Here is a 12,100-nt window from a genome sequence, read left to right as displayed (position 1 = left end):
GAAAGTTGTGTTGACACTAACCTGCAGACATCAGGCTGATCTTCTACTGATCCACACTGACCATCTGACTGCTCTGAGTTCTTCTTCTCTGCTTTAGTCCACTAACACTTTGTTTCTTCTGAAAGTTCCTCTTCTGATTCATTACATACAACTAAACATTTGAATGTATCAGACAGTAACAAATGAAGAACCAGAGAGAACAAACTGAATGTGTAGTCGTCCAATATATGAGTTATAGAGCTCATTTACTAAATAACTTCTTACCGTGGATGAAATCAGTTAAACCAACGTTGGCTTCCTTTGACTAACATTACATTTTATTTTAACAAATACCAGTTTACCAAATATGAAACTCTCAACATGGAAAACATATTTTTCTGTGTTTCTAATCTTATTCCTTAATATGTCTGTTAAGATCATTTCATCCAGGTGACATCAACACATAAGTTGCAACAAATAATGGCCGGGTTTCCCAGATCCAACCTCTCTTAAGGATTTAAGAGAGATTCAAAGAAGGTTTCAACTAAGAGATCACCCTAAGATACGGGTGTTTCCCAGATGACTTCTTAACACCGTCCTTTAGTTTCGCTCTTTCAGGAGCTCTTTGGAGGAGCTGTCCGGTTCTGAAACCAAATAATCGATGCCAGGCAAATCGATCACCGATCACTATCAGTGCATTTTCACACGCAGCACTGCTACCTAACGCACTAATTCCCTGCTGCATGTGCGTTATGTGTGTTATAATGAAAAACTAAGATGATAAATATACTTCAATTACCCTTTTTCATGGTGAAAACAAGACGGCAACTAAATAGGAAGTAGTCTTGGTAAGAAAATAATGAGGAAATGTATTGTTTTGTTATTAAATGTGAAAGATGGACGAATTAGGACAAATTATCTTAACGAACAGCATACAGGACCACATTGTATTCTCGTGACTAGTAAAACAGAATCCTTCACCTCAAAAAAATATTCTGAAGTTTATTTAGCTGCCTTTTTCACTATTAAACAGAATATTGCATTCATCAACGTTGAATTTGCGGATGTTTGGAGACACACGGGGGGTGTGTGGAGACGCGCAGCTGGTGGCTCACCTGCCAACACGGAGCTCACGCCAGATGAAGAGAAGGTGATGCCGTCTTGCCATAATTGGCAAGACGGCATCTGAGGGCATTGAGGGCGGGGTAGATGTCCTGGGGAACGAGGGGCTGTCGGAACCGGTGGATGAGCCATCTGGGAGCGGGGTCAGACCAGCACCACCAACCTCCCTGACCCCAAGTACCGAGTCCGAGGAATACGTCGCCCTACACCCACTCCCGCCTGTCCCCGAGCTCCAACCTGCACCAGCAAGAACCGGCGTCCGCATGCGGGGTGGCCGCACACAGCGGCCTGCTATCAGCACCTGCACCTGCAGCGAGACGCTGGTGGACCTGGAGAGGGAGAAGCTCGGAGTGCTGCGGCGTATAGAAGAGGGCGACGAATCATGATATTGATTCATTTCCTGACATGTGTTTATATTCATGGTTGAATTAAACTTGGTTCTCTTTTCATTCTTGTGTTGTGTGATTCACAGGGGTTTCAAAATTACACAGAAGGTCCCTGTGAATTGACCATTTTATTGATGAGTACTCAGGCCATGTATAAGTGTGTGCGTAATGTACGCTTTACGCATGACACACGCGCCTCTTCCAGCCAAAACCACATGTAAACTCCCGAACACTTTCAAGAATACTTTGCTTTAATGTTCAATGCTACACCTTCAAAGCACTGAAAAAGCACTGAAACATTACAGCAATAAAGTATTCTTGAAAATTAGTGGCGGAGTTTACTAGTTTTTAGACAATTATGGGTGGTGTGGTGATAGTGGGTTTATTGCTGTTTTTTTTCTTAATGTTTGGGGATTAGGGGAGTTGGTTGGTGCTCAGGTGACTGCTTGGTGACTGGTGAAAGGGAAGTTAAATCAGAAAAACAGGTAGTTGAGCTCCTGCCTTGTCTGGACACCGGCTTGGTGGAGTGCTGCTCGGGCATCGTTCGGAGGTCCAGGGACCGGCAGGAACACACTTGTTATTCCTTATTTTCTTTTTTTTTTCCCTTTGCTGTCACCAATGAATGCTAAACAATATAAATCTAAAGTATAAAATAAATCAAAATTTGTGCGGGTGCATTGTTTTAATATCTCATTGCTTGGTGTGATATTGATTTGCTGTGATTGATTTGACGCGGCTGGATCAGTGAGTCTTTGTTCACTAAGATGGTTGTAAAGACTGGGTCAGCAGCATCTTACATTTCCTTCTTAATGAAAGAGATACTTAAGCTAAGAGCAACTCTGGGAAATGCGATTTTCTTTCACAGGCTCCTTAAGAAGGTTTGAAAGAAGTCTTTCGCTGTTAAGAGCTACTTAACTGATCTGGGAAACCCGGCCAATGTCTTTTTATGATTTTCAGTGTGTAAAACTAAATATAAATACATTCAATTCAATTTTCAATTCAATTGTATTTATATAGCATCTAATACAACAGATGTTATCTCTAGACGCTTTCCAGAGAACCAGAACATGAACATAAACATAAACATAAACCCCCGAGCAATTATTACATAAACAATGGCAGGTAAAAACTCCCATCGTGGGAGAAAAACCTTAAGCCAAACAGTGGCAAGGAAAAACTCCCCTTTAGGAGGGAAGAAACCTGGACCAGGACCTGGATCATAAGGGGGTAGAAACCTGGACCAGGACCTGGATCATAAGGGGGCACCCTCCTGCCGAAGGCCAGACTGGGGGAGTCAGGGACGTCAGCAGCACAGCAGGCAGGTGGAAGCAGCAGCGGGATGACCAGGGGGCGAGGGGGGAGGACGTCAGCAGCACACAGCAGACACCCACGCAGGCAGGTGGAAGCAGAAACGGGGTGACCAGAGGGGGGGGTTGTGCGCAGGCAGGCGGAAGCAGCAACAGGATTATCAGAGGGGGGGACAGAACGGCCAGGCCAGAACGCAGCTCCCGAGGCTCCGGCCTGCAAACATGCACAAAAGAGAAAAAAGGGGGGCCGGCACAAGAAACTACAGGAACGATGGACAAAAACGATAGCTATGAGATATTTATAATAAATAAAAATGGAAATGGAGAAGAGAGGAAGGGAAGAGGAGAGGAGAAGAAGGGTGAGAGGCACCGCCCAGTGGATCATGTCGGTCCCCCCTGCAGCATAGGCCTATAGCAGCATATCTACCACCAAGCTATATTTTTTCGTACGTTTTTTTTTTGTACCTTTTTTTTCGTACCTTTTTCGTGCGTTTTTTTTCTAACGTTTTTTCGTGCGTTTTTTTTTCGAACGTTTTTTCGTGCGTTTTTTTTCGTACGTTTTTTCGTGCGTGTTTTTTCGTGCGTTTTTTTTCGTACGTTTTTTTCATACGTTTTTTCGTACGTTTTTTTCGTATGTTTTTTCGGATTTTTTTTTTCGTGCGTTTTTTTGTACGATTTTTCTTGCGTTTTTTCGTACTTTTTTTGTCGTACGTTTTTTTCGTACATTTTTTCGTACGTTTTGGATCATGTCGGTCCCCCCTGCAGCATAGGCCTATAACAGCATATCTACCACCAAGCTATATTTGAGACTAACTATTATAGTCTTGTTCTATAGCTGCAACTATGACTACTGACTCTAACACACTAGAGTTTACACTACCTAGAGATTTACCAACACCAGCTAGAGGTTTACTAAACACTAACTATAGGCTTTACTAAACAGAAAGGTCTTCAGTTTAGTTTTTTTTTTTATCCCAGTTTTTTCCCATTTTTACCACCGGGTGCTCCTACCTAAGTGACAGTCCTGGGCATTGCCATCCTCTACCAACCCCGGGAGGGCCCTGCACTGAGCTCAGGTCTCCTCCTTAACCTGCCACAGCAGCTGCTGATCACCTTTTTACTCTGCCATCATACAGTCTGTTCTCTGCTCTTCCATCACTGTCTGGTTTGGATCAGCCACCAAACTGGACAGGCACAGACTGCAACGGACAATCAGGTCTGCAGAGAGGATAGTTGGGACTAACCTCCCATCTATCGATGACCTGTACCGGTCCAGGACCAGGAAACGTGCAGGTAGCATCTCTGCAGACCCCTCACACCCGGGTCACAGTCTGTTCCAACTCCTCCCCTCTGGACGGCGCTACAGAGCACTGTGCGCCAGAACCTCCAGACATAGGGACGGTTTCTTCCCGCAAGCGGTTGCTCTGAGGAACTCTCACAAATAACAGTCTCAGAGTAACTAAACACGTGCAAAAATAAATAAATCATCTAGCACCCTCTTTAATAATCATGTCTGCCTCACTCTGCTGCACCTCTCACTTTTTATCTCTTTTGTATAATTCTTTTTCTTGTATTTTTTGTATAATTTTGTCTGTTAAAATTGTAAACAGGTTATACTTATTCTCACTACCTCAAACTGCTGCACCTTTAAAATGTTTATACTGTACATAGGAATACCACATTTGTTTATTGTTTATATGTTTATTGTTTATTTTTAATTCCAAAGAGCGAAATTACCGGAGTCAAATTCCTTGTTGGACAATGTTCGAACCTGGCCAATAAAGCTGATTCTGATTCTGATTAACCTGAGGAGTGAGCAGGCCGCATCTTTTCACCAGACAGGGTGGGGTTTCTAGTGGGGGCAGTGTGTAGCCCAGGACTGTTGCATGTATTTGTGAGGGCAGCTCACATTGCTACCAAAGGGATCACGGGGAGAACATGCAAACTCCACACAGAAAGATCCTTTTACCAACCCCACCAAGGGTGTGGGCGCTGAAGTCATGGGGGAACTAACACGCACTTCAGCGCCCACAGCATCGCCAGCGGGAATCGAACCCAGGACCTTCTTGCTGTGAGACGGCTGCACTACCAGCTGTGCCACCGTGCCCCTTGAGTTTAGTTTTAAAGGTGGAGGTGGTGTCAGCCTCCTTAACCCAGATTGGAAGTTGGTTCCATAGTAATGGTGCCTGATAGCAGAACGCCCGCCCTCCAAATCTACATTTAGATACTCTAGGAACTACGAGTAAACCTGCACTCTGGGAGCGGAGAGCTCTGAGAGGAACATAAGGCACTATCAGGTCTTGTAAATACTGCAGAACTAAGTCATTTTGGGCTTTATATGCAAGTAATAAAATTTTTAATTGGATTCTGAACTTTACAGGTAGCCAATGGAGCGACGCTAACACTGGAGAGACGTGGTTTCTCCTGCTGATTCCTGTCAGCACTCGTGCTGCTGCATTCTGGATCAGCTGGAGCCTATTCAGCAAATTACTTGGACATCCTGCTAATAACACATTACAGTAATCCAGTCTAGAAGATACAAACGCATGAACTAGTTTTTCTGTATCACTCTGCGAGAGGATTTTCCTAATTTTTGCAATATTACGGAGATGGAACACAACACGAAAACAACACCAAGGTTTCTCACAGTTGCACTGGAAGCCATCGCAACACCATCTAATCCCTTCCTAAGATGCTCTGGACCAAGAATGATAACCTCTGTTTTATCTGAATTTAGAAGCAAGACATTTCTGGACATCCAGTCCTTGATGTCCCTAAGACATGCTTGAAGTTTAACTAACGGTTCTTTTTCATCCGCTTCATAGACAAATAGAGCTGCGTATCATCAGCATAACAATGAAAGTGTATGCCGTGATTCTGGATTATACTTCCCAACGGCTGCATGTATAAACTGAACAAGATTGGCCCTAGCACTGAACCCTGCGGAACACCATAACAGACCCTTGACTGTTCTGAAGAAACCTCATGTACATGAACAAACTGGAACCTGTCAGATAGATATGATTTAAACCAACATAGAGCTGTCCCTTTAATCCCAACAACATGCTCTAACCTGTGCAGTAAAATGCCATGATCTATAGTGTCAAAAGCAGCACTGAGGTCCAGTAGAACCAGTATGGACACTAATCCCTTATCTGAGGTCCAGTAGAACCAGTATGGACACTAATCCCTTATCTGATGTCCAGTAGAACCAGTATGGACACTAATCCCTTATCTGAGGCCATAAGGAGGTCATTCTTGACTGGAACCAGTGCTGTCTCTGTGCTGTGATGCATTCTAAACCCTGACTGAAAGACTTCAAACAGATCATTTCTATACAAATAGTCACATAACTGGCTTGAAACTGCCTTTTCCAGAATTTTAGATACAAATGGAAGGTTAGAAATTGGCCTATAATTAGCTAAGGTGCCTGGGTCAAGAGAAGGTTTTTTAAGTAAAGGTTTAATTAATGCAACTTTGAAAACCTGTGGTACATATCCTAAGTTTAGGGATAGGTTAATTTGGTCTAGTATTGTTGCACCAATAAGAGAAAAAACATTTTTGAATAGTCGAGTCGGGGGGTCTGACATACATGTGGTTGACTTAGCTCTATTGACGAGTGAGGTCAGCTCAGGGAGGTCTATAGGATCAAAACAGTCTAGAGGCAAGTCAGAGCCTAGGGAAGTCGCTAAAGCTGAAGAAACGCCCACAACCAGCTGGTTGATTTCTTCTCTAATTCTCGTGATTTTACTGTTAAAGAAGCTCATAAAGTCCTCACTACTGAGAGCTGCAGGAATGCACGGCTCAACAGAGTTGTGACTCTTTGTCAGCCTGGCCACAGTGCTGAACAGAAAACGTGGGTTACTTTTGTTATCCTCTATCAACGTTGAATAATAAGCTGTTCTGGCTTTACAAATGGCTTTTTTTATATATTATTAGAATATCTTTACATTCACGATAGGAGTCTACAGACTTACAAGAGTGCCACTTCCTTTCCATTTTACGTACGTTTTGTTTCAACATGCAGATATCTGAATTATACCAGGGAGTTAAGCTCCTGTGGCTAGAAACTCTCCTTTTCAAAGGAGCAACTCATCTAAAGCTGAGTGCAACAAATCAGCAGTGTTACTAACAAGAAAATCAACATCAGAGGTAGAACCCAGGTCACTGGCCTCGACTGCTTCACTATTTCGCACTTTCGTAAAATGAGCAATGGCCTCCCTAAATTTAGCAATAGCTTCATCAGACAAACATCTGCTAAAATAATACCTCCTATTTTGCACTTCAACATCGACAATATTAAATCCAAACGTTATTAAATAATAGTCGGATATAAGGGAGTTTACAGGTGACACCAACAGATCATCAGTTTCAACACCGTAGGTGAGAAAGAGATCGAGAGTATGATTAAAACAGTGTGTCGGTTTGTCCACTTTTTGTGAGATACCCATTGATTCTGTCCCATTGATGAGAATCGAAAGCTAATTTAAGATTATCGCTTTCAACATCCATATGAATATTAAAATCACCCACTATGATGAATTTATCTGTACTGATCAATAATCCAGAAAGGAAATCTGAAAATTCAGACAGAAACTCTAGATAAGCGCCAGCAGGGGGCCGATACACTACCACTAACACAACTGGCTTCTCTGATTTCCAGCTCGGAAATTTCAGACTAAGCGTGAGGCTTTCACATGTATTATAATTGCACTTTGGTTAAATTTTTTGTTTGGAGACTGGAGTTATAAATTGCTGCGACTCCTCCGCCTCGGCCCGTGTTTCTAGGAATGTGATGATTAAAGTAGCCGGGCGGAGTTGATTCATTCAAACTAACATACTCTTCCTCCTGTAACCATGTTTCTATTAAGCAGAAAATATCACTCCTGCTCTCTGTAATTATATCATTTACTAACAGAGACTTGGAGCTTAACGATCGTATATTTAGTCTGCATCTAATTTTTCAGTCTCTTATTGGTACCAAATGTCCATTGGTTTTAATTTTTACAAGGTTATTTTGGGTAACGCCTCCAAAACGCCGTACCTGGTGAACTTTTGGGGGGCGGGGAACTGCAACTACTTCTATTTTGCTAGGCACCTGGTTAGAGTTGCCAATTACATCATGTAATCCTATAGTTTTAGAGTTACCAGTTACATCATGTAATCCTACAGTTTTATTGGCAGGCGTTGGTCCTCGGGAAGCAGCAGAGAAGTGTGTTAGACTGCAGCTCTGCATCCTGGCCTGGACCCTGCATTGTCAGGGAGAGGGTCTAATGAAACAGGCCAAATTACTAGAGACAAGAGCAGCACCATCCTGGGTGGGATGAATGCCGTCTCTTCTAATCAGACCGGGCTTTCCCCAGAACGTTTCCCAATTGTCAATAAAGGCCACGTCGTTTTCTGAACACCACCGATACAACCAGCGACGGAGCGAGAGCATGCGACTAAACATGTCATCGCTGGTCAGATTGGGGAGGGGACCAGAAAAACCTACGGAGTCGGACATGGTTTTGGCGTAGTTACACACCGAGACAATATTCATTTTGGTCACTTCCGACTGGCGAAGACGGGAGTCATTAGTTCCGACATGGATGATAACTTTACGAAATTTACCATTACCCTTTGTCAGTAGCTTGAAATTTGCTTCAATGTCGCCCTAACTATGGTCTCTGGAGTCGGCCTCACATGCCGGACTATGGAATTTCCAATCACCAGGGTCGGCTTCTCAACGAGTGTGTCGCTGAGTGGAGAAAATCTGGTAGACACATGAAGCGGGTGGTGGTGTTCCGTGCGCCCTTTAGGACTACGCTTCCTCCGAACCGTCACCCACCGGCCCTGCCTAGCCAGCTGCTCAGGAGCTGCAGGGGAGCGGCTAGCAGCTGCTACAGGCCGGTCCGCCGTTAACTTAGCCTGGTTTGCTGACAAGTCTATCGGACTATGGTCAAATTGGCGGAACCGGACCTCTAACTGACTGAGCCTCGCCTCCAGCCCTGAAAATAAACTACACTTTAAGCACTTACCGTCTTCACTAAAGGAGGCAGAGGAATAACTAAACATTTCACACACTGAGCAGCAAAGAGGTGAAATGGTGGGAGAAGGAGAGGCCATGCTAAGATGCTAACAGAGGCTAACGGACAGAAAATGTATCGGTGATTGGTGACAATGAAAGTTGCGGAAGAGAAAATACCCCTCCTTGAACATCCACCACCCTACTGTGGTGTAGGGGTTTGTGTGTCCGAGTGATCCTAGGAGCTATGTTGTCGGGGGCACTTATGCCCCTGGTAGGGTCTCCCATGGCAAACGGGTCCTAGGTGACGGGCCAGACTAAGAGCGGTTCACAAGCCTTTCATGATGAAGAAAAAGACATCAAGGACAGTTACGTTGCCCGGATCGGCATCACCGGGGCCCCGCCCTGGAGCCAGGCCTGGGGTTGGGGCTCGCTGGCGAGCGCCTGGTGGCCGGGTCTTTGCCCATGGGATCCGGCCGGGCTCAGCCCGAAACGGCGACGTGGGCCCGCCTTCCTGTAGGCCCACCACCCGCAGGAAGGGCCGTGAGAGGCCGGTGCCATGTGGGCTGGGTAGCAGTCGTAGCGGGGCCTCAACGACCCAATCCCTGGACCAAAACCCTTGCAGTGGGGACATGGAGTGTCACCTCGCTGGGGGGGAAGGAGCCGGAGCTTGTGGGGGAGGTTGAGAGATACCGGCTAGAGATAGTCGGGCTCACCTCCACACATAGCTTGAGCTCTGGAACCCAGCTCCTTGAAGGGGGCTGGACCCTCCACTACTCTGGAGTTGCCCAGGGTGAGAGGCGACGGGCTGGTGTGGGCTTGGTTGTAGCCCCCCAGCTCAGTCGCCATGTGTTGGAGTTCACCCCGGTGAACGAGAGGGTCGCTTCCCTGCGCCTTCGGGTCGGGAAAAGGTCTCTCACTGTTGTTTGTGCCTACGGGCCGAACAGCAGTGGGGAGTACCCGGCCTTCTTGGAGTCCCTGGGAGGAGTACTTGATAGTGCTCCAACTGGGGACTCCATTGTTCTACTGGGAGAAGTACTGGATAGTGCTCCGACTGGGGACTCCATTGTTCTACTGGGAGAAGTACTGGATAGTGCTCCAACTGGGAGGAGTACTGGATAGTGCTCCAACTGGGGACTCCATGGTTCTACTGGGAGGAGTACTGGATAGTGCTCCAACTGGGGACTCCATGGTTCTACTGGGAGGAGTACTGGATAGTGCTCCAACTGGAGACTCCATGGTTCTACTGGGAGTACTGGATAGTGCTCCAACTGGAGACTCCATTGTTCTACTGGGGGACTTCAACGCTCACGTGGGCAATGACAGTGATACCTGGAGAAGCGTGATTGGGAGGAACGGCCTCCCCGATCTGAACCCGAGCGGTGTTTTGTTGTTGGACTTCTGTGCTCGTCCGATTTTTTGCTCATATGTGACTCAGATCTGATTTGTTTATGACAGTGTGAACAGCACAAGTCACATGGAATCTGATCTTTTCAAATCAGATTCAGGTCGCTTCCATATGTGGTTCTAAATCGGATACAGGTCTGATGTTTTGCAATGCGACCTCAGTGTGAACAGCCATGTTGGATCTAATGCGACTTTGACGTCACACGCAGAGCCCCGAGCCGCGGGGGAGAGACACGGGAGACGGCGGGGGAGATACGGGAGACGGCGGGGGTCCCTCCGGGCCGCCTCTTCTCCCCCGCGCTCAACTCTTTTTCGCCTACGACCTCAGATCAGACGAGACAACCCGCTGAATTTAAGCATATTACTAAATAAAGAAGCTAAGGATTCAAATCAGCGAAGCGGTCGTGGCCCGTTTTACAACGAGCTGACACTCCGGGGAGCGGAGCTACCTTTTGCCCAACCCCGGCGTGCTGCGTGCGACGTCTTTGTTATTGTTCCTCTGCGCATGCGGGTCAGTTCAGGGCCGCGATGCGTTCACACTCGAGTCGGATATAGGACACATTTTAAAAGATAATGTGAACAGCCACACAAAAAAATCGGATATGGGAAAAAAGTATGGAGCATTTATAATGATGATGAAGATGATGCTGACTTGTAATTTATCTGTAAAATGATGATGAAGAAAATGAGGAAACAAACACACAGAAATGATGAATAAGTATTGATGAAATGATTGAATTATCAGAGTGACAGCTGACTGATCAGACTTATTATTATTATTATAGTTATTTATTTATTTATTTATTTATTATTATTATTATAGTTATTTTGGTCCAGACCAGGTTAGCTGCACACCATCACCTTTCTAATTCTCATCTGTATGGAGCATTGATGATGATGATGTTGAATTGTAATTTATCTGTAAAATGATGAAGATGATGCTGAATTGTAATTAATCTGTAAAATGATGATGAAGAAAATGAGGAAACAATAACACAGAAATGATGAATAAGTATTGATGAAATGATTGATTGATCAGAGTGACAGCTGACTGATCAGACGAAGCAGCAGGATGAAGAAGTTCTGCTTGTTATTCTGGTCCAGACCAGGTTAGCTGCACACCAGAAATCTCCATGGTAACGAGTCCAGCCCTGCTTCTGTGCAAACACTAAGATTATAACGTTTGTACTGACTGAGATATTCAAACACAACATGTTACAATAACAATTTAATCTGCTTGGTTAACACTTGAAACTAGTTTTACTACATGAAATATTAGACATCAGTTCTTCATGTTTTTGTGTCTCTAACATTCAAACAAATGCTTCATTTTCTCTTCATACAAATGAATGAGTTGACCATTTGTCCCATAATTACTCCTGACATGTTTGTTTGTGTGGAAACTTGAATCATTTGGCTGCACAACATGGGTTTGTATGGATGGATCCACTGGTGGAGCTGCAGAGTTGAAGAGCTGAAGTCACTACGTCTTTATTGGAGCAGCAGCATGATGTCAAGAATATTGATGAAGATCTTTTTCACTGGTTCTGTTGGACTGTTGGAACCTGCATCCTGGTGGTTCAGCTCACATCTTTTATTATTTATTCAGATTGAAGAACTGCAGTTTGACTGGGATCAGCTGTTCTTCTCTGGTCTCAGCTCTGAAGTCCAACCCCTCCCATCTGAAACTTCTGGACCTGAGTAACAACATGAACCTGCAGGATTCAGGAGTGAAACATCTGAGTGGATTTCTGGAGAGTCCAGACTGCAGACTGGAGACTCTGAGGTCAGACATGTTTTAGTTGTGTGTTCAGATGAATCTGATGTGAAAGTTGTGTTGACACTAACCTGCAGACATCAGGCTGATCTTCTACTGATCCACACTGACCATC

General features: G+C 44.9%; 1 protein-coding gene across 1 annotated transcript in view; it reads left to right on the top strand.

Moving 5' to 3' along the window:
* LOC133425135 (NACHT, LRR and PYD domains-containing protein 12-like) overlaps positions 1 to 1,487 on the top strand; it is a 105,721-nt gene extending 104,234 nt beyond the window's left edge. Inside the window, exon 16 of the mRNA XM_061715815.1 lies at positions 1,158 to 1,487. Within this exon, the coding sequence (XP_061571799.1) occupies positions 1,158 to 1,487 (330 nt within the window). The remainder of the gene's footprint in view (positions 1 to 1,157) is intronic.
* Positions 1,488 to 12,100: the final 10,613 nt, after the last annotated feature.

The sequence above is a fragment of the Cololabis saira genome, chromosome 24 (assembly GCF_033807715.1).
Source record: "Cololabis saira isolate AMF1-May2022 chromosome 24, fColSai1.1, whole genome shotgun sequence".
NCBI lineage: Eukaryota > Metazoa > Chordata > Actinopteri > Beloniformes > Belonidae > Cololabis > Cololabis saira.
Note: the sequence above shows the minus strand (reverse complement) of the source record. Positions and strands in the feature narration are given on the sequence as shown.